This window comes from Ambystoma mexicanum, chromosome 5q (assembly GCF_040938575.1).
Source record: "Ambystoma mexicanum isolate Mex_15411 chromosome 5q, UKY_AmexF1_1, whole genome shotgun sequence".
NCBI lineage: Eukaryota > Metazoa > Chordata > Amphibia > Caudata > Ambystomatidae > Ambystoma > Ambystoma mexicanum.
In genome coordinates, this window is record NC_090933.1 from 92,707,797 (window position 1) to 92,731,176 (window position 23,380).

The 23,380-nt window shown below is 44.7% G+C and overlaps 1 protein-coding gene across 2 annotated transcripts in view; it reads left to right on the forward strand.

Moving 5' to 3' along the window:
- TXNL4A (thioredoxin like 4A) overlaps nucleotides 1-21,202 on the forward strand; it is a 152,567-nt gene extending 131,365 nt beyond the window's left edge. For both annotated transcript variants that reach the window (XM_069620581.1, XM_069620582.1), the window contains exons 3-4: nucleotides 2,181-2,284; nucleotides 18,424-21,202. In XM_069620581.1, the coding sequence (XP_069476682.1) occupies nucleotides 2,181-2,284; nucleotides 18,424-18,595 (276 nt within the window). In that variant the 3' untranslated portion in view covers nucleotides 18,596-21,202. The remainder of the gene's footprint in view (nucleotides 1-2,180; nucleotides 2,285-18,423) is intronic.
- Nucleotides 21,203-23,380: the final 2,178 nt, after the last annotated feature.

Consider the following 23,380-nt stretch of genomic DNA (forward strand, 5'->3'; position numbering starts at 1 on the left):
AGGGCGAGTGGGACGGTGCTGTTAGCGAAGGAGGCATTGATAAAAGTAGTGACAAATGGAGCCAAGCAGCCGCACAGTCTTTAACTAGATTGGCTGGGCAAGTGTCCCCTTTGCATAGCGATGGTTTGATGCGCTTTATGATTAGTTGGACTTCAGGAATTGTTCTGAATGCAAATGGTGTAGGCTTGTTTGTACAGTGTGGAGAATCTGTGACTCTGGTAAGGGCGGAGTGATTTTAGGCAGTTTGTCATATTGAGTCTTAATTTTGTTCTGGAGAGTTTTGATTTTGTTTAACATGGCGTGTTGCATATTGTTACACCAAGTTTTTTTTCTCGTGGGTTGTGTGGATGTAGTGGGGATAGTTAATTTGTTGTAAATGGCAAATAACTCTTTTTTGATTGTTGGCTTTCTCAATTCTGGAATTGTATGTGGCGGCTTTAGCTTTGGAGATGGCCTGTTTGTATTGTTTGGCGATTGTGAGGTATGTCTCTTGTGGTGGTGGATGGGTTTGTTTGCCATGCAGTTAGGGCTGCTCTTTTAGTGGTTCGGATATCCGCGAGTTCTTGTGAGAACCATGAATTCACATGGAGTCTGTGCTTGGCTTTTTTCAATTCCTGTGGGGCTACAGTGTCTAATACCTCATTAAGAGTGGTATTGTAGATCTCTAGTAGTTCTGTAGGATCGTGGGAGGTTGGGTGGGCAAGCACCGATGTTTAGCGAAGAGGGAGGATTCTTTCTACGGTGAGAAGTTTCTTGGATCTAGCCATGGTGGCTGGCAGAGGTGGGTTTGGGTTGGCTGCTATTTTAGAGGGTATGAAGAAGTGCAGTAGATGGTGGTCGGTCCATGGACGTGGGGTGTTAGAGTTTGTCTACTGCGCAATTGTGATCCAGTCTAATATATGACCTTTGGTGTGGGTAGGGTCGTTGACTAGTTGGGAGAATCCTAAGTCTTGGAGAGCTTTGGAAAGGGCTTTGCCTTTCTTGTCTTTGGGGTCTTTGAAGCCCAGGTTAAGGTCACCTAGGAGGATGGCTCTTGTATTTGTTTTGCGGTTAGCTCCTAAGGTATGGGTGATGTTGGATTGGAAGTCGAGTGTTGGGCCTGGGGGCCGGTAGACAGTGTGGAGTGTTATGGTGTTGTTTGGCGATGGGGATATTTGTACTGATAGCATGTAAAAGTTGTCAGCTTCAGTAGTTTTTAGTTGCCTGGCATTGAGACTTTCCCTAGTGATTATGGCGACCCCTCCACCTTTACTGGAGGTTCTGTCTTGGCGCAGGATGATGTAGCCTAGTAGTAGGGTTTGGCAAATGGCAGGACCAGATGCTGCGTGTAACCAGGTCTCGGTGATGGCTAGGATGTCTAGATTCAAGTCGGTGATGAGATCGTGGATCTCCATGGTATGCGCTGGGATGGAGCGTGCATTAATAAGTGCGCATTGGAGTTGTTTCCTGGTTTTTCCCTGGTTTTGTTTTAGGGGGGATGCTGGTGAGGGTGGCAGTTTCGCTACGTGTTTTTGGCAGTGGTGATGATGTCCGAGGAGGTGACTTATTTTGTGTGCAGCTTTCCAGGTTTCTTGTCCTTTAATTTATTGGGGAATACCCGCTCTCACAGTAAGGGAAAGTGGCTTGATGAGCTTTCTAAAGGTGTCCTGCAGTGAGTTACATGAACACCTTATTTTTGTATGGTTTCCCATAACCTAGTGTCCCTTTCATATGAATCACGGCATTACCCCTAGAAAATGTGGCTCAATAGTACCAACGTAATTGATGAATTTGGAAAGAATCCATGCAAAGGGAATAACTGTTTATATCTCCAGAGCATTTCTGCCTAGTCATCCAACCCAATAAATATCAAATAAATCAATTTGTACTTTTAAAGCTTACTTACGGTTGACTAGGGGTTCACTCCACAAGGTCAACCTTCTTCTGACTCATCAAAGTCTAGACCTACAGAGTTACTAAGTGGCGTTTGAGAGGGGAAACATAGTTCTAATGTTTATTGAACCTATTGGAGAACATGGAGTTCTTTTGATACTTTAATTTATTGATGCACCGTTGGATACGTTTTTGCCACTGAATCACCTTGCTCAGGGCTTTACTGTATTGTTGTTAATCCCGTAATGATGACAGTTAAAGTATGGGTAAAATCACCTTGCACTCACAACCGTTTTATTTCCTTTTAGGTTAAGAATTTTGCTGTTATTTACCTTGTTGATATCACCGAAGTTCCAGACTTCAATAAGATGTACGAGTTATATGATCCATGCACCGTCATGTTTTTTTTCAGGTAATGGACATTCTGTAACCCTCCTCCAATTATGACAGTCACCTGTTTTGAAATTATTTTGTAGGAACTAAATCCAAGTATATACAAACGCTATCCTAACTTCTCTTTACATACAGCGCCGGTCTGCAATTCTGCTAATGGCCTATGCTGCCATACACCTATTCCGCGCCAAATAACACTCCCACTTTGAAATAGGGCATTTTGTACCATGGAGGTATATATTACCCCAGCTACAAGAAACCCCTCTTAAATACTGAACAATGGCAACACATAAACCTCTCCACATGTTTACACATCACTGTTGGAAAGAATGTTTTACCTTTGCTACAGTGCTTCTGCATCCCTTGTGTACGCTGCACTCTGTGGCAGTATTTTTGCGTACTGTTTTTTAAAAATAATTTAAAGCGTCTCTTCAGACTTTAAATCATTTTTTATATAGTCTGCGGTTTCTCATTTGCTCCTTTTTTCTTCTCCATTGCCCTGACATGTTCTGTGTTGACTTTTACATGATGTAATTTCTTGTTACAAATGGTTTCAAAATTCTGGTTGCATTGTTTACTCTTTGCCCAAGAACACTAGTTTGGGGGTTTACTTTCCAACTTAAATAAGGCCCGCCCAAAAACCTTGTTATCCTTCAACGCAAGAAAAGAAGTGGCTTTCTGGCCAATGCAATTCCTGACAAAGTAGAACAAAGCATAGTTCTCATATGATTATTTTAGCTCACTTTGTTTGATTAAACATTGTCGAAAATAAAGGGTGTTCGGGTGGATCCTCAGCCATTTGAAGGTTGACCATCTGAGCCAAGAACCCAAAGAGGCCACAGAAGTTTGTGTCACACCCATGATTGCATTACATCAACACCATATGAAAGTTTAGGTACTACTTTCCCCTCATAAAATCGGATGACGGGCAAAAATGAAATTTGCCAAAAGTATTATTTATTATTTGTACGCAAAGACACTCCGCTTTGTTTTAGAAATTGTAAAAAATGTGTTTAATCCAGTATATGAAAAATAGGAAATGCTACATTTCCAATAACGTCTAATTTCTATTAATTTAAAAATCAAGTGTAATTAGTTGAACGTCTTGCGGAAGCAAAGTGTATTATCTTTTGTTTTAGCGGAATTGATCCCTTTTTTTTTTTAACCTGAATGAGGTGCAAATGCAGTTAATGAGTGCTGAAGATCCACGAGCACAGACATTCCAGTACTTGTCCCCACTTCCCTTCTCTCTTTGCACTTGCACGTTCTGAATACTGACAAGGCCTAGTATGTTCGTCTTTATTCCCCTGTGTATATATTGATTTCAATCCCATGTTCCCTCCCTGTTGCCACGTAGGTGCTTTGAAACACAATTTACTTGTATAAGCGCCTAACAAATGCACAAAAAATAAACAAATAAATATGGTCCAAAGAAACATTTACACTGATATTATTATTATTATTATTATATGTAAAAATAATGATTTATTTTATATGTCTCTATCCATCCATCTATAATTGTTTTTTTATAGCGCCGTTCGGCTATAGGCCTCAGAGCGCTACACGGGCAAAGAGAATTCTTTAGAAAGGTTAGTACCATCATAAGCAATAAACACAATATAAAAACCAACACAATTTCTGGTAAGTAAACCATAATGTAAAGGACATTCTAGAATAGCAAGGTAAGTAAAACCACAGTATTGGACTTTTAGAGTGGCAGTATGCAATTCAAAGTAAGTAAAGCCCACTTTGTAGTAAACAGTCACTATTCTGTTTCAGGAATAATACAGTTATACTACCAACATTACTTATTAGAATAGTGGAACACAATTCAACAGTAGGTAAGAACGTGGCATTTACTTTTCAGAATGGCAGTATGCACTTCAAAGGTAAGTAATAACTTTGTAACACTTGTAACTTATTCTTTTTCAAGAATGTACAGTTACAGCACCAACAATAGCAAGTAAGTACTTGTAAGAGTTCCTCCACAGAGCCCTTATGCTCTAGCAATCCTTCCCTAATATAGGGCATGAGTGTTCTCATAGGCAGAAGGGGACACTGGTGGTCCAGTGGCCAGCAGTAGGCGGCACAGAATCCCACAATGTAGGAAATCAGAATTTCAGAGGATTTAATCTCTAACAAGTAAGTAGCAGACTAGAGTTGCTAAAAGGGTTCAGGGACTTCGTAGAAAGGCTCCCTGAATGCGTTCCAGCGTTAGGTCTGGGTGAACGGTATGGGCAAATGCCCAAATGTGTGAATCACCATACTAGCCACACAGGAGGGACACAACGACTTTAGGTAAGTATTCTCAAGCCACACAGTACCTCAGCAGTCAAGTTGTTGTAGGCAGACGCCTTCCTGATGCAGCAGCTACAGGATCCGGTCTCTGGATTCTTGCTCTTCAGACGAAAGGAAGGGCACTGGATGTGAATTTGCAGCAGCAGTTGAAAGGAAAGGCTCCTAGCAAAGGATTCTTCTGCGCTTCTCGCTGCTCTATGGTTTTGGCGCCCTTTTCAAGCTCCCCAATGAGAATGGTTGTCGTCTGAACAATTTGCCTCGCTATCAAGGTCCAGCACTCTGGTGAGGGGACTTCAAGGAGTGGCATCTTGCTTCTGGAGGTTCAACAGGAGTCCACCAAAGTTTGTGATTCGTTCTTTGGAAGACTATGCACAGCACTCACCGTCGAGGTCCCAGGGTATTGGCGGTTTGCAGCCCAGGAAGGTCACAGCTCGTTGTGGGATTCTCAAAATGCAGGTCTTCTTAAGACTGACTGGTCCCAACAGTCAAAGGGTCGTCTTTGAGACTCCTCTGTTGCAATGAAGAAAGGGTCAGCACAGGCAACAGTTACTCAGCAGGCATCTCCAGTCGCTGGAAGTAGCTACAGGTGTCTTCTCTTCCTCCTCAGATTCAGCTACAGTGGTCGAGGCCATTTATCCAAAAGCCCAGCCAATCAGCACTCCTGCTCCATTCTAACTTTGGAGGGTGGCTGTCCTTTGACAGGCATGCTAGAATACTAAAAACTGAAGTTTCAGACACCTCCCTCGTTTCCTCTCTTCAGACATTCCTGAGCCTCGGTGGGCTTCACAAAGGATTCCTGACGAAGACAAAGACCAAAGTCAAACCAGGACCTCCTCCACCCGGCACTGCAGGAGGACCTTGAAGGGACAAGCGCACAAATGTCGGAAAAAGCATACAGCCACCGTTTCTGTGCATTATTGCAGCTGTGAGGACAGCCTGCGAGTACAAATGACACAAGTCGGTAAAACATGCCCACTGCCACCACCCATTCAGGTATGCTTGTCACTGTAATAAATGTTACAGGAGCAGTGAGAATGGGGAAACTATGTAACCCCTTAGCGCTCCATGTAAGGTCGGGTTGTGCCGATCTACAATTCCCAATGGTGGCCAGGAGAAAGGCTGTTGTATCGGATCCTGACATTGGGGATGGATATGCGAGGGATGATCACCTGGGTGGAGGAGACTTGGGGCGTGGGGATGAGGTACCCTTGGATGAGACATGGTATCCCCTATTTCCCTTTTCTAACGAGTCCAATAGTCCCCAGGCCTTTGCAGGGTATTACCAGTCCCTTCCCTATCTTTCCAGTAAATCATCTCACAGTAAACAGTTGGGTACTGGGACGAGGAATAGACAAACTAGAGCCATACATCCTCTCTTTATTGATCAGACACACACGGACGCACGGACGCACGCACGCACGCACGCACGCACGCACGCACGCACAGACGCACGCACGCACGCACACACGCACAGACGCACGCACGCACAGACGCACGCACGCACAGACGCACGCACGCACAGACGCACGCACGCACAGACGCACGCACAGACGCACGCACGCACAGACGCACGCACAGACAGACGCACGCACGCACGCACGCACGGACAGACAGACGCACGCACAGACGCACGCACGCACAGACGCACGCACGCACAGACGCACGCACGCACGCACAGACGCACGCACGCACGCACGCACAGACGCACGCACGCACGCACAGACGCACGCACACGCACACGCACGCACAGACGCACGCACGCACAGACGCACGCACGCACAGACGCACGCACGCACAGACGCACGCACGCACGCACAGACGCACGCACGCACGCACAGACGCACGCACGCACGCACAGACGCACGCACGCACGCACGCACAGACGCACGCACAGACGCACGCACGCACAGACGCACGCACGCACAGACGCACGCACAGACGCACGCACAGACGCACGCACAGACGCACGCACGCACAGACGCACGCACGCACAGACGCACGCACGCACAGACGCACGCACGCACAGACGCACGCACAGACGCACGCACGCACAGACGCACGCACGCACAGACGCACGCACGCACAGACGCACGCACAGACGCACGCACAGACGCACGCACAGACGCACGCACAGACGCACGCACAGACGCACGCACAGACGCACGCACAGACGCACGCACAGACGCACGCACAGACGCACGCACGCACAGACGCACGCACGCACAGACGCACGCACGCACAGACGCACGCACGCACAGACGCACGCACGCACAGACGCACGCACGCACAGACGCACGCACGCACACAGACGAGGAAGAGGCATCTGAACAAAGACTGTTTGACTATGAGCGGTCTAGTCTTTCTGAAACCTTAATTGATGCCAGGAACTTTAAAATGGGAACACGATGGCAAGAAGAGGACTCCTTCCTCTTTGGAACACGGTGTGACCCAGGACGAGACGCGTAGACCCAGAGAAGCTGCAGCAGTAGAGGAGCGGGAACCGGAGAGAAGCCAGATCGAGACTCGAGGAAGCTGCGTGAAGCAAACCAGTGTTGAATGCTGCGGAGATGCCGGGAGCAGACGGAAGCTCCCCGGGCGTTTACAGATGCAGATCAGCGAGGACAGTGCTTACCGGCGCTCCAAGGATGGCAGCGGGGCAGAGCAAATTCCTTCAGAAGAGAAGCATAGGCTGTGGAAAGGTGGTGCGAAGCAGCGAACACCGAATGAGGTTTTCCAGTGCTGTACCCGAGCCGACACACGACTGGAAACTGGTGAGTCTGCCCAGAAGGCAGAGGGACCCGGGGCATGTCTTTAGCATAAAGGAAGCTAAGAAAGCTTGAATGCATTAAAGGTCAGAGAAAAGGGGACCGAGAACTGTTAAAGAAATATAAAGAGGCCATTAAATTAAATGGAGACAGTGTTGAATAAATATTGTCTGGAGATAAATGAACATTAAGAGGCAAACAAGTATTGCTAAGTGTCAAGCAAGCATTGCCAAAGGTCAAACAGATATTATTAAAGTATTGCTGAAAGAAATGAATGGTTATGAAAATAAACCATATTATGCATAATGAACCTGGAAAACGGCGCTGACGCTATGATTAAGAGAATTGAAACGGTGAATGAGTTTCCTAGCAGGACAGTGTACTGGGAAGCTTGTGTTGGTAAACAAATGAATGGTGGCAAAACACAGTGATAAGGCATCAAGAGAATATAAAAGTAAGGAACTGCTGAAACCATGGCAAGGTGTCTATGAAGCAGATACAAGTAAGGTGTGTCGGTTGCATGACCAGTAATGGGTGGACTTTGTGGTCCGACAACTGCGCCTAGATAGAGTACACCCACCTAAGGAAAAGCCTTGCGCTCAAGTCACTTACAAGCTTGTGATTGAATAACGGAAAACGTGTGTGAACTAAAAGAACTAATGAAATTGTTAAAGATAAACAAGCCAGACGAGCTGGAAAGGATCCCATGGAATTGTGGTGTTTTGGAAAATTGACGTACCTGAAAGCTTAGGGAAGGGCAAACCTCCCTTTTCCAACCCAGAGCTGGAGGAAGAGCTGAACCTTTTATTTGAACACTTTCCATTTTGAGGCTGACATCCCTACATATTGTGTACAATTACATGTGAGGGCAAGTATAGGGTTTGGGCACAGACAGTCATTTGCTTTGGACTTCCTGACTTAGACTATCATTAGTTTTATTTAGGTAGGGAAATCCCACCTTAGCATAGGGCAAATTAGGCCTTTTTCCAACCCTATGTTTAAGTTAATAAGTTTATAGCCCAAACTTTATTCAGTTGTCTGTCTACTTACTGATACCTTCACAATGCACAAAAAGCTATATGAAAGTATGATTCCAAATTAAAGTATGAAGAGAAATGACTCCCATAGATGGAGTAAAGGAAAGAGCGAGTGGGGGAAAGAAAAGGTTGCCACTTCATCAGGAACATGGAAAAAAGAATCCCCAAGTCTAGCAAAAAGTGCTGGTGGTCTCACAGGTGAAGGAGATTGGCATAAATATGAAAATCTAACCTAACAACTATGCTTCTAAATTGTTTAATATCATTGATGCAAATATCTTACCGTCGGCGTCCATGATCATTAAGGGTCCATATTTAGTCGGGTTACTACGATCACTGTTTAAAGATGGGGAGAACGAAAGAAGTTTGCTAAGATGTGGGGAGCCTGTTGGACTCAACTATTTGAGAGAATAGAATAAATCAATTATTAGCCCACTTATCAGGGGCCGCCTTAAAAATATAATTGGTTACATTATTATGAACCACAGCTTTTGATGCGCTCGCAGCAATAATCAAATCATGAATTGCTTCAATAGAAATACTTCAAGACCAATCAATAAAAGCGGTGTAATCTTGATAGATTGTACACCGCTTTGAATCGCCCTTCTTATAAATGCTTACAAAGTGCTGAGTCCAAGTTGTTTCTGAAACAGGATTTAATTGTATTAATGCTTGGCAATTCTTCAACCTGTGAACTATCTGCCAAAATATTGAGGTATTCTTTTGGCCCCGAATTTCAAGCGTTTTCCCTCTATCGTTTTGCAGTAAAATACAGCAGTGACATATCATTAAATTCTTATACTTATTTTCTCACTTTTTAAAGCGGACAACTTGGCATTAATGTCCATATCACCATTTTTTATTCTTCTTATTGCACTTCTCAAACCGCAGCTATAAGATCAAATTGATGCAAATGCCTAGTCTGAACTCCCCCACATGAAATAGTGTGTTTTATCAGAAGCAAAACATGTGATTGAATGTGTGGGAAAATACTTATTTGTAGTTCTGCTTGTTCTCAGAACATGGGTTTAAGGCAAAATGAAACCACTGGAACAGAATGTATATCTTGGAGACACAGGTTTTATTGTATAGCTACAGCCATTTCCATCATAGTCATACAATTCTGCCATGGGAACCACCTGCTCAATCTATCTGTGTCTGCCTCTTCCCCCATCCAAAGGAGAGTTTTTATCCATTCCCTAGCTAGTATTGTACTCCTGCCGAGGCATCAACTTACTCCCTCGCAGCTGTTTCTAGGCTCTGTAACATCCTAGTATTTGCTCAGTAAGCCAGAGGGGGCAGCAGAATCCATACATGGACATTCATTTAAATTACAAGCTCCAGAGTTCTAAAGCAAGATAGGTTCGCCGTTTTCCGTTTCAGTGAACCTATCGCAAAACCTGACTTCCAAAGCCTAACATTTTTAAATACAAATCTCACATAAGTCTCCCTAAATATGACTGGAATAGTCTCCCTAATATGACTGGAATATATCATGAATAAAAGTACACATTTTCCATTCATATGTAGTTATATTCCAACATTGATTTATCAGCTTAACACTATTGTGGGCATTGTTCACTATAAGATGACCACCCATAGTACAATCTCGCTTATCGATTCCATAATAAAACTTGAGCGCTCAACATATGATCGCTTGTATTGGATTTTAGAATTTCAAATTTAACACAAGCAGAAAAAGAACGATGGTCAACGAAAACATAGTCCAGGATAGATTCCGACAAGCCACACCGCCAACATTTCCATTAAGCATTCTCATACTAAGGATAGTTAATTTTGAGTACCATAATCTACCATTTACTTCCTTTAATGAAGCTGCATTAAGATCAGTGAAACTTTGAATGAAAATATCAATTTCTGGACATGTTGAGTTAAAATTACCTGCAAGTATAATGAATGCCGCCTGATTGTTCTCCATCCAATTCAGCAAAACTCCATCTGACCTAGCTAAAAACACCAATAAATCATTTATACCTACATTTGTCGGGATGGCTACCTGTGCTTTTTCCATGATGTACTTAATGCATTAATCGTTCCTGGCACCCCTCAATTTTTCTGTGTTAGTAATATCGATACACAGAGGCCTGGGATTTTGTTGTGTTTGTGCGTCACCTGTCATTCTGGTATTAATGCAGATACATGGAGGACTGGGATTTTGTGAATATCAGTTATAACTATTGAATCCAATGAAATTGATTGGATATTAGTTCTATTGTCCAAATCCCTAAAAGTAAACCCATTACTATTCTCCCGATTGCAGACTTGCATCCGGTTGGAACCTGATCCTCACTACTCCTTAAAGGACCCACAGTTCCTGCCTGAGACATGAGTCATATTGTTATGTACACCAGTTCCCACATTTGGTCAACTATACCCTGAGTACTAGCAATTGCAGCTGCACTCTCCACCGTTTGCGAATCAGGATTTGGTTGGCTTATATCCTCTCTCCATTCATACTCACTTTACCAGTTTTGGCCGATCTATCAAGCTTTTTAAAAATGGAACCAAGCAAGACAGAGTGCAATGTTACTTCGGAGTGTTTCTTCTCATACAATGCAACAAATTCTGCAAACTCAGAGTTCGGCGTGATAAATTGCAGAAGAAATGTGATCACCATTTTGTGGTTGTTGCAGCATTGATATTAATTCACCACCACAGTGGGAGCGGGAGGATGAAATAGAAGAGCAATTGCTGTCATCACTATCCATTTTTCAAAAAATGAAGGGTACCAATATATTGATCGCTGTCCTAGCCTAAAATCCGACATTCTCTCCAAGTCTGTGTCAAGCAACTGACAATCTCCAGTTTAAGGGCTTGTTCCCCTCCCCTCACCAACCCTTCCCCCCAGTATCTACTGACATTATCCCTGTGGATATGGTTTAAAAAAAAAAGAGGTGTTCTTTGTAGGCATTTGATTTTTTTTCCTCCCTCTTTTGCAGGTCCACCCAACCCACTCGTAGATGGAACCTTAGAATCCAGAGTTGAACAACAGGAGAGCCTGTGCATTTTCGAATTGATTCGGAGACAAGTTGGAACCAGCTGTTACACGGTCCTTACTCCTATCATACATTCATATGGCAACTTTGATCTAAATGGCAGAGAAGGCATTTCAATAAATTGAGATTTCTTTCCTCAATCAGCACAACAGTGGAACTGCAAAACCACATACTCCTATGTCCCGTCCCCTTTCCTCCATACTTATGGGTTATTCCTTCGTCCTGTGGGACGGGACCGTAGCACTTTGTAAAAAGCATCACATTTTTCAAAAATGTGTCCTTCCTCTTTTTACGCGGGGTATCGCATGCGGCCGTAACCCCGTCCTCCTTAGCTCCGCTCAGCGCATCACCCAGTCCTTTTCTCCACACGATCGGGACTGGACGCACTTGCATTTTAGGGGGATTTTTTTTTTTCCTTCCAGTGCCCTTCTCTCCTGCTACGGCTTAACGGTCGCGTGGTAATTCGTCTATGCCGTTCCGGTTAGATTTTCCCAATTGTTCTTGCTGCGAACGACGCTTCGCTAGGGTGGATCCCCATCCTATTTGTTTAGTGTGTCTGGGTCCGGACCACCGTTGGGACTCGTCTTTCTACTGCGATTCCCTTTCGGTCCGGGCGCTTCAACGTCGTCTGGAGCGGTGGGAGGAGGTGTTTCAGCGCGGTCCTCCTCCGCATTTTCAGAGCTTCGACGAGAAGAAGAGACGCCCGGTAAGTTCTTTCGTTTTTAGAGCACCCCTGCCGGGAGACTCCTATCCGGGGCCTTCCCGGTCGAGGAGGAGCTTCAAAAGCTCTGTTGCTGGGGTTTCCCCTAAGGTGCCTTCTAGGCCTAAAAAGTGTACTAGAGTTTTCTCCAAGGGTCTCCGTAAGGGGCCTATCGACACCGGATTGCAATCGGACGCCCCTCCTGTGGGGGCTGTTTGTGGGCCCAGTTCTACTGCGGCTGTGGGTACCAGAGCTTGCTTCGAGGTCTCCTTGTCTGGAGCTTCCCATACAGACACGGGGTACGCCCCAAGGCCTCCGTTGAGGTTTTCTGTACGGACTAAGGTTCGAGGCCCCTCGTGAGGGAGCTGTTACCGGGCTCGGGTCAGAGGTTCCTCTGTTTGAGGCTAAGGTGACCGACAGTTCTGAGAGGCGTGCAAAGGTCTTGTTGGTGAGGTGTACTCCTCATCGTTCCCGCTCTGGCAGTGACTCCAGTTCTGTTGAGGGGGCACAGAGTGAGGTCTCTGACCGTAATTCCTGTGTTACCGGCGTGGCCGAGGTCCCTCCGTTGGAGGCTAATTTGGCTGATAGCATGTCTCAAAAACATCCTAGGTCACACAGAACCGGCTCTGCCGAGGTTCCTTGTGTCAAGGCTAAAATGAAGACCCCTGACCTCCCTGTGGAGATCCATGCCTCACTCCCACATGTGTCGCAGTTCTCCTCAGGAGCTGACAAAATGGCGGCCGTTCCCGCCAAGACTAAGGTGGCCATTTTGGATTACTCCCTTACACTTACGCCATTGGCTTTAGGTGCTGGCAGCGGTTTTTCAGGTGAACATCGTTTTCCTTGTGCGCATCCTTTTCGTCCAGTGTTTGACTGGAACGCTCGGATGCCTTTACCGCACACCGTCTCGCTCCCTGTGGCATCTGCGCCCTTGATCTACGTTGATTCGAGTGGAGAAGGACCTTCTTGGCAGCCCTCTCCCTTACGCCCCTGGAGCTACTCCGCTCATGAGAGGCCCCCTCCTGCTCATGAGAGGCCCCCTCCTGCCACGCCTAAACTGTCGTCAAAGGACACTTCCTGGTGTATCACTGACAATAATGGATTAGTACAGCAACTAGTCATCTTAAGGAAGAACCTAGCCCTCTTTTTGAGTACTATCGCTTTTAGTGATGGAAGTCCCCGTTCTAATCTTATCAGGGCCATCGGCACCCCTGGGGGCAACCCCAGTATCCGACGCCAACATTTTCCTTCCATCACCTGGAGCCAAGTTAAATCAAAAGAGAGGAGGGCCTCAAGGCCGTAAGTGATCATAGGTATAAACACTTGAATATATAGGTTTCGTGTCCCCCAAAGTGTAAAGCCACCCTGCCTAGTCGAAAATGTGGAAATCAGTGCAGTAACTTGCGCCGCTCTGATTTTACGTCCTTGTCTGCAATAGCGATAGTCACCGTTGGGCTCAGTCTCTACTCCTGGGTAACGGTAGGAGGGTGCATAAGGTATATTTATTTTACCCACCATCACGTTAACTAGCGAGGCTCTTTTCCCAGTGAATCTCAGCACTTTAGTCTTCTCTAAGTTGATCATCAAACAATTAGAGCTAGCTATTCCCATAAAGCGGTAGCAGATAGTCGTAATCCGCTAATGGTGTTATCTAACAATACCAAATCATCGGCGTATGCTAGCACTACACAAGGTGCCACACCAATTTTGGGCGGGCAATTATCAACTTCTGCTAGTACTGCTGGTATATCATAGACGTACAGGTTATATATGAGGGGTGCGGTGACACATCCCTGTTTTACCCCCCTTTTTTGAGTTACCTTTTTAGTCATGTTGCCTTCTTGATTTAGTCTAAGTCGAACTGTGGTGTTCTGATGCAAGAGTCTCAGATGGTACAGGAGTCCTACCGGGCAACCCATAGCTTCTAGTTTTGACCACAATCTGTCTCTTGGGATGGAGTCGAAGGCAGCCTTAAAATCGATGTATAGGGCATAAAGCGGAGGCTGCCCCCGACTAAGCGCCCTCATACGAAATATATCCATCACCATGAGGTTGTGAGAAGTAGAGTAGTCCCGCCGGAACCCACACTGAAATTTGCTTAGTATGTTGGCATCATCTACCCATTGCTGTACTTCACTTAACAGCAGTGAAGCAAAACGTTTTCCTGTTATGTCCAGCATAGAGAGAAGCCTATAATTATTGATATTTAATTGGTTGCCCTTTTTAAAAATTGGTATGAGAATTGCTGTTTGCCATGAGTGGGGGATTCTCCCCTGTGCTAGGATCTTTTCAAATGGCACAGAGAATAAATCGGCCCAAAATTCTTAATTACTACATTAGCCAGCCCATTTGGGCCCGGGGCTCTCGAGGATTTAAGGCCTTTTATTTTATTCAAAATTACCTCGGAGGATAATTCAAAAGGAGGATAGATTGGGGCATTATGCAGGGATGTGTTAAGAGACTCAACACCCCATGAGTTTCATCCTTCTAAGGATTTTACCCAATCCTCCCCACTGATAGGGTTGGCTAGTTGACCTTTGCCATTATCTCTAGTCTCATTTAAGAGTGTCCAAATACTACGCAAGTTCTTAGAGCAGATAGTCTGTACTAGCCTTTGGTATGCACTATTTCTATCTGCCTTTTTATGTTCTTAATGCTGGTTCTATATCTATTTTTCGCTTTTCTTACTGTATCGCAGTATTGAACTACTGGCAGGTTCAAAGCCTTAATTCTACGGATTTCAATTCTCAACCCTTTCTTAGCATCTCTAATTTCTTTATTGTAGGGAGGTATATTGCCCTCTGTTCCTAACATGTAACCCATTTTAGCCGCAGCATGTTTGCCCGAAAATGCCAGAATCCATTCTTCAATAGCATTAATGGACATGATGTTAAAATCCGAAAAGCTAGCAGAGAAAATGGGTTCAAGGGTTTCCGTAGCCAATCTAATATTCTTTTGAGTTGCACTTCTATGGATTTTGGTGGTAGGAAATGAGATGCAGACTTTTATTTGCACCAAGAAGATGTAGTAGGATTATCCCTTCGAATGGATTGTGTCCTCCCACGTATTCCTCATCTTTGATGTATGTATCTCGCCAGCTTCGCTGCTTCGGAAAAGAAATTCTCGGCAGAGGGCGCTGTGCACATTGTCGTGGCGTTGATGAACCTCGAGGGCCGCCGTGGTGTCGACATCACCAGTAGTATAAGTAGCTCATGCCGCGCCCGTTGGCTTCAGTTCAGTTTTTCCGATAGCTTAGTTTTGAGTAACAACAGCGCGCTTCATTTTTCTTCATCGAAAAATGTCTTCTTCGACCCCTTCTACCGCTAAGTCAGGATTTAAAAAATGTCACGACTGCGGGGCAATGTCGATAACAGACCCTCACTGTGTCTGCCTTTGGTGTTTGGGTTCCGGCCACCCGACCGATGACTGCGGGTCCTGTCAGTCTGACTGAAAAAGCTCTCCAGGAACACAAAGGTAAATTGGCAGTGGGGAGGGAAGCTTCGAAGGCTACTTCGAAGAAGTGTAAAAAGTCAGTTGAGTTTAAGGTCTCCACTCGGCATAAACATTCAAAGAGGTCCCGTTCGAAGAGTTGGTCGAGACAATCTTCGTCTTCTTCGAAGAAGGCAGAGAAGAGACACCATAGGTCTCCCTCTTCTTCATCAGATACCATCAAAGAGGTTATAAGATGCCTGACTAGGTCGGATTCCCTCAGTAAATGGTTTTCTTTTAGGGAAGAGTTGATGCAGATCTTTGAGAATGCGGCCTCGACCCCTCAAGAGCCAGAGCCTAGCTGCTCCTTTGGACGACTCAAGAAGGTCAAAAACTACTTCGGCAAAGTCAAGTAGTAAGTCGGAGACTCGACATGCTCGACCCGACATGCTCGACCCGACAAAAAGGTGTCGAAGATATCGACTCGTGAGTTGAGTCCGTCTCCCATACCGGCGAAGAAGCAAAAAACGTCGAAACCTTTTGACGATTTTGTCCACGCCAAAATCAAGAGGTTTATCGAAGACGCCTTTGACGCCGTCTACGGTATCTTCCATTCCATCGAAGCACATACCGGTTCAGGAGAAAATATTCAAACCTGTACCCAAGAAAGAATTTAAGTGAATTTATGAAAAGGAAAGTGCTTCAGATGAGGTTATTTCTCAATTAGGAGTGAGGTTTGGCACTAGAGAGGTGCCTGAAGAGCTAACTGACCCTGAATCAAAAATGAAAGATCTCTGACCCCCTCCACTCTGCCAGTGGTCTTGATACATCACCAGAGTTGGATTTTGGTAAACCTGATGCATCAGACCATGCTGATTCAAGGTATAGGAATCTTATGAACAGGGTCACTGAGTACATGGGTTGGAGTAGGGCTTCACCAACTTTCAAACAGGATGACATGAAGGACATACTAGACCAGGGTCCCCAAAAAGACCCATTCTTACCTTTTCATCAGGCCCTTCAGACGAAGGTGGTAGCTAACTGGGAAGATCCAGAATCTGGTCCTGTTGTCAACAGGAATTTCGCTAGGAAATATCGACCCTCAAACATTGACCCTGACTATCTCAGCAAACATCATATGCCTCAGTCTGGTAGTCCAGGCTGCGACTTCAGCCAGGCAGTCTGCCCATCTCTCTATTCCCCCAGATACAGACGATAAAAAAGTGGACGTATGGGCTCGCAAGGTTTTTACCTCTGGCAGTATGGCCCTTAAGTCCACTAATGCTACCTGTCCCCTGGCTAGGTTTACTTGCACCCTGTGGGACTGTTAGTTTGGCGGCTCATATTCCAGAAGGCGAGGAAAGGGATGGCTTCTGAACTTAGTCAAGGATGGCAAGGAGACGAGGGAAGAGTGTCTCCAATCAAGACTGGATACTGCTGACAACATTAGCAGATCCATGGCTGCAAGCGCTGTATTACGCAGATGTGTGTGTGGTTGAGAAAGTTGGGGTATGCACCGGACGTCCAGGCCAGGCTGCTCAACATGCACTTCGACCGCTCTAGGTTGTTTGGCAGCAAGGCAGATGAGTCTGGAGAAGCTGCAGACCTCCAAGGCGGCGGCTAAGTCCTTTAACACCTCCATCCGGCAACCTCAACAACCTTATTCGGGCTCATCTTCCTGGAGAAGTCGTTCTTTTTGCTTCTATTCCTCACTTGGAAGAGGACAGGCCGTTCAAAGTGGGCATAGAAGATTCCCTCGTGGTGGACGAGGAAGGGGTGCTAAGTCAGCCCCAGCAGCGGCATCTGTACCCTCAGCAGCTGCTACAGCCGCCTCTAAGCCACTCTGAGGGCTTGGCCCACAAGACCCCAGTGGGAGGCAGAATACAATGTTTAAGTTAATAATCGGTTCCATGCTCTCTCAAATATGATGGGTCACTGGGCTAATAATTCTACAAAAGCTTTACATTCTGTATCAGCTCTGCAGTAGTTCTGAGATGACAGCGGTGGTCACTATGGCTTTCCATGTAACTGTATTTGGGCCATTGTCCTGCTGATTGTCCTACAGACGTTGAAAAAGTGGGGCTTTTATTTTTAAGTGTTCCATTACTCCTCCATCAGCTGGCAGAAATGGAAATATGAATTTGTGACTGCTACTGTGCTGTAGAATATTGTAAGAAAGTAAAGTAACAATTCCTCATTTGTATTTGTCAAAGAGTGCAAAGTGATTCAAGCAATCTGCAAAAGGTCATATTGATATCTGTAACAATCCTGTTACTGGAAGCTATAGAAAAGTGCCATCTAAAAATAACGGATGATCTAGAACCTGGTTGATGAATTGAAAGAGGCTAACGAGCATAACATAATGGTCGATTACAATACTGCCAGTATTTACACAGTTAGTTTGGGGTAGTTGATCCACATGGAGGGATAATGACGTGCCTTTTGAGGGCGATTTTGAAGCCAACTACTGGGGGGGTGGTCTTCTACTCTGTGGAAGGTAGCGTGTAATGCCTATTCTCACTGTGCAGTATTTACCAGCTTTCAGTTGCACATTATTCCATGTAATGATATTAATAATATTTGAGAGCAACCTTTTTGTTTTTGTGAGCGCACAGTACAACTTCTGGGGCTGATCTCTAGCTTTTATTTAGGTAAAATTCTTCATGTTGCCGATACCAGTCTTTTAGTAGAAATGTTCTCCTGATCAGATGGGCACAACCTTCCTACACTACGAGCCCTTGTCAGATCACTAATGTATTTCCTTTACCAACATGAAAAGAATAAATAAAGCTTCCACTAGGATTCAGGCATACTACTTTGTTACAGAGGTCTTTGCAGCAGATGTGTTCGTCCACGTAGCAATAACATGGATTGATCACTATTGACTCATCACTATTTTTGTTTCTCCTTAGGAACAAGCACATTATGATTGATTTGGGCACAGGTAACAACAACAAGATCAACTGGACAATGGAGGACAAGCAAGAGATGATTGACATTGTGGAGACTGTTTACAGAGGAGCCAGGAAAGGTCGTGGTCTGGTGGTATCTCCGAAAGACTATTCCACGAAATACCGATATTGACTTTCATTGTTTGGTTTATTTTCTTTTTACTGTTTGTGCTTTGTAAATAAACACCTTTTACTTTTTGTATTTGAAAACAGTACATAACTAATATTTAAGGTCCTTGACTGAGATGATCATAATGGTACAAAGTCTAGCGCCATATGCTTCTGAAGTAGCTAGATCATGTTTATTGGCTTTACAAGCTTCGTGATCTTTTGAGCTTTCAATCGCCGTCAAGTTAAGCGTATTTAAGTTCCACGTTTTATGCATTTAAACTAACTGAAACCAGTTATAGTAAATAATTCATTTTGTAGTTGATAATTCTTGTGTCCTAATTCAATTCTTTTAAATGTTCATGCTGCCAATTTTTTAAAATGTTGGTGGTCTTGAGTGTGCAGTATTTTGCTTTAAGATTCCGATGAAGCTGCGACAACCACCAATAAAACTTGTTTTTAGCAGAATACTTGCAGTGTTGTCAGAGGAGCTGAAGAGCTATTCATATTTTTGAATGGGACACGCAATAATCTAGTTTTTTTGTGTTCATGTTTATATTTTTTCTCTCCATACTATAAACATCTGACTGGCAGGAAGGGCATCTCCTCCACAGTTATTAAATTGAAAGCCATGCAATGACAGTAGCTCAGCTAAGGTTGCTCTACCCTTCCACACTCCTGTTGCCTTTCCCACGCAACTCTTAGCAGGGTTCAAACTTCCTAGCAGCGCAGTCAATGCCATTGCTTGCAGCACAGCTGCAAACCGCTTCGCCCACTCTGAGTGCCCGTAGTTATAACAAGCTTTCCTGCCCATAGAACCGGACACCTGGTGGCCTTGGAAATAATAATAATTTTACTTTCTAATGGGCATTGCCAGAACAGAGTAAATCCATTTCTGGTGTTACACCCTGGGTGAGGCTAGGAGAGGTGCCACATTTCCTTACGCTTAGACTGTTAGTCTAATGTAAGCATATTTCAAAGTGTTCCTCAATTTTGCAGAGAAGAATGGGAGCATTGTTGTCACCTCAGACTGGATTGGGATGACCTGAGCCGAGAGACTGGACCCCACCAATCTGAGATCATGCTGCTGGTTTCTCCCTTTCAAACTCCAGATGAAATGACCAATAGGCTGATCACCCACTCACTTTAGCAAATCAATACAAGGCTAAACGTCCACTGTGACAACATCGACCAGGCGGAAAAGCACTTTCACGCAAACTCAATGCTAGTATCCCCATAAATATTTATAAAACTGTGTCCTGAGCACATCTGTTTTGGAATATGTAAGCAATTAATTTGAATTTTACAAAGTCGTTGTACCTTAATGCAGTGCACCACGAAATGCAATGTTTATTAGTAGCTCACCTATGACCATGTTAATCTGAACAAGTCAATAGAGCTGGCAATATCCCCCCTTTCCAACCACATGACCCATTATATAGGGGTTTTTGCTATGGATCGCCCATGACTGCACATCTCAGCAATTATGAACGTTGTCAATTCTGGGGCCATTTATTGATTGTCCACTGTGTAGCCAAATAAACACTTTGCGAATTAGCCAATATCTCAAATGCCTATCATCTTAACAAAGAGTAGGTGAGGGTGGTTCTCATTGTGTTCTAGCCTGGAGTGTGAATGTGTTATGTTTTATGATAATAAGCCTAAGGTAAGATAGCTTTATCACACATCAGGCGGCTTGTAGAAATGATAGCGAATGTTAATTATTAATGACAAGTTGCCAGACATGTTCCTTGAATACAACGGTCGTCTACAGGACAAGCTTTAGACAGAGCAGGTGCATACACACACTTCAAAAAATAGTTTGCCTTAACGAAAGGCAGGAAGGTCTGTCTTCCTGCTCCAGCAGAGCACGAAACCACGAAGGGAAGCTTCCTGAGTCAACTGCACAAAAAGGCAAGGACAGGGAAATATGCAGACACAAAGAACACATCCACGCTCTTCGAGACTTTAGAAGCAAGTGACATGTCTATCTCTTGGCTGAGCCTAAGCCCATTCAATATAATGAAGACAGTTGCTGAACAAATACAAACACTTCTTTAATAGTTGGCACATACAAGACCGTATTGTCAAAAAGCAAAGTGACACTGAAGCTTTAGGCCTTAACCGTCAAGGTAGTGGAAATGATGCACACATGGTTAGACAGATCAGGTAGATACAAGGCGCAAGCAGAAAGAAGGGAGGAGGGAATTCGCCCATCGAGCAGCAGACTCACACAGGCCAGCGGGACTGGGGACGAGTCCGGGAAAGGGTCCACAAGAGCAGCAGGAAGGAGATAGCGGGCCCAGCTAAGCAGAACTCATTAAACCTCAGAAGACGCTGTTTCATTCTAAACACATCCTGATCTAAACAGGAGTGAAAATTGGGGACTTGCTGGATGCATTTGAGACTGAAAGGCGTGTAGCATATCACAACATAGCATAGCTCCCAGGTCACTCATGCTGTTAAACTAAAACAACCACTTGTTCTGTTTCTTTTATTCAAACATGCTTTTTGCTCACATAGCGATCTTGTTTATTGGTGTGATGCTATGTTATATCATATTTGCTTCTGCTTTGGCTTGTGTGATGCAAATAAGGAGGTAGGATGTAATATTAAATACATTATCCTGATACCCCCTGTGTCAAGTGTGTAATTCAGAGTAATGTGTCAGTGGTATCTCTTTGAGTCTAAAAAAGACAAATTCCTGGCTGTATTTCTTTAATCATGGTGGTAAGCACACACACCCAGGCAGGTTGTCTTCTAGCGCTACTACACAGCCTTGGGTGATTACTGGCACAAAAAAGACTGACAACCTCGTGTCCATGTTCACAGCCTCAACTGAGGTCGAGATAAATGGTCTGGGGTCAAGCCTAACCACTGGCAATTTTGTTGGTGGCACCCCAGATGGGATGTCTTAGAGATGACCATAGCATTACTAATAGTTAAATAACCTCATGCCCCAGTCACGATAAACGGATCAGGCAAAAATAGTGAGTACAGAAGGTGGCTCATCAGGAAATCAACATCCCCATCCGTTGTAGAATGGCGCTCTTTGAGTGGCTGCAATCATCTCACTGTTGGGCAGTAAATACCAACTTCGCGGTAGCTCAGCTAGGTGGGTTGCCAGCCAAATCACTCTTTACATACTTAAAAATCCCAGCCAACAAGACCAATGCTGTGTATGCAACTCTCCTGATAAGGAGAGATTTAAACGTATCGCCCATACCAGTTTCCTGAATTGGTTCTAACACATACAATTATGTCAACTGGTTTGGAGCTAATCTAGTTTATCCACAGACAAATGCTAGGCATGGGCCATTAGCCACACCCAGCCTGTCACTAGAATTCTTAGTCCGGTTTCATCCAAACCATAAGGCCCATTTTTACAAGCAGACTATCAATTGCTAGCCACCCATTTTGACACAGTGCGTAACATAGCATTGCAATATGCTGTGCAGCAAGGTGTGGCGCCTGCTCAGCAGCCGCAAGGACAGCTAGACACAGGAGGGGTGCAGCTACAGACATTGAACATTATGTTGGGGTCTTGCCCTTCCAGAATTGAAGACCTACCTCAAGTGGTATTCAGAGAAGCTAGGACAGCTGCAAGCCGCCTAACCCCAGGTTAGCATAGGCATAGGGCACTAGCTATGTTCCTTCCATCTGGCTACACACCGCCATTAGGGAGTAGTGACAGCTGGATCTCAATTTATAGCTGGCTTTATTTACAACTGATAGGCACACCATCCATCACATCGCTAGCATTAATATTAGTATACCTTATGAGAACACAAGGCGCTGCTGCCGCCATGAACTTAGGCTTCTCCATAGCATCTAATAATTATCAAATGGCTGAGAGTTTAGTTCTACCCTTATTTCAAGGAGAGCCTGTAAGGTAGTTCATAGACGTTCATAGAAAATTGTCCCAATTAAATGAACAAGAAAAAAAACCAATTTGGGGACATAGTGACATCCACTTATCAATCGCTAGGCAGGGATCACTTATGCAGGAGACCTGCAGAGACATGGAAAAAAGCTAACAAAGATGCTAAGCCAGACAAGGAAATGCACCACGAAGGGAGACCCTTGAAAGGACGGTGATCATTTCAAGGTAACAAGGGTAGTAAACCACAGAGGCGACAGTTATCGCTAATAGAGGAAGAAAAGTACCCAGAGCACGAGCCAAAAAATTGGAAAGCTACAGGAGATAGGGGTTCTCCGCAGTGGCAAGGCACTCGCAGGGGTAGACTATCTTGGGGTAAGCCTAGGGAGCAGTCCCATTTTAGAGCAACTGACTATGATTTTAAAGACAGGAAACGTGAACAAGTCCACAAAAATATGGCACTGATGAGGGTTCATCTCCTTCCTCACAGGCAAAGACGCCAGACCGTTCTAAAACTGAGGAGAATTACGTGAAAGTTGAGAAAACACACATGCCACCCATCAAATCATTCCCAAAACTAAGCAGCACAGTGATTGGATCGAGATAGACTCTGTGTCTGATATTTCCATATTTAAATGCAGCCACAAGGCACTGCAGGAGCACAGAAATGGAAATGCACAAATAACTACACCCACTGAGCAGACATTAGCAAATAATGAAGTGTATTTTGTAACCATTCAGCTGGAAGATGAACATCCCAAAAAGATTGAAGCACGGTTTTGGCCACAGTTAGACATCCAATATAGGAATGTTAGCATTTAAGATTGACTACCATTTTATGTGAGACAAGTACCGAGAGGGGAAGAGGTAGTGATGCCTGCCTTTTCAAAAGAAGTGAGTGGGGAACTAGTGCAAAAATATGCCAGAGGC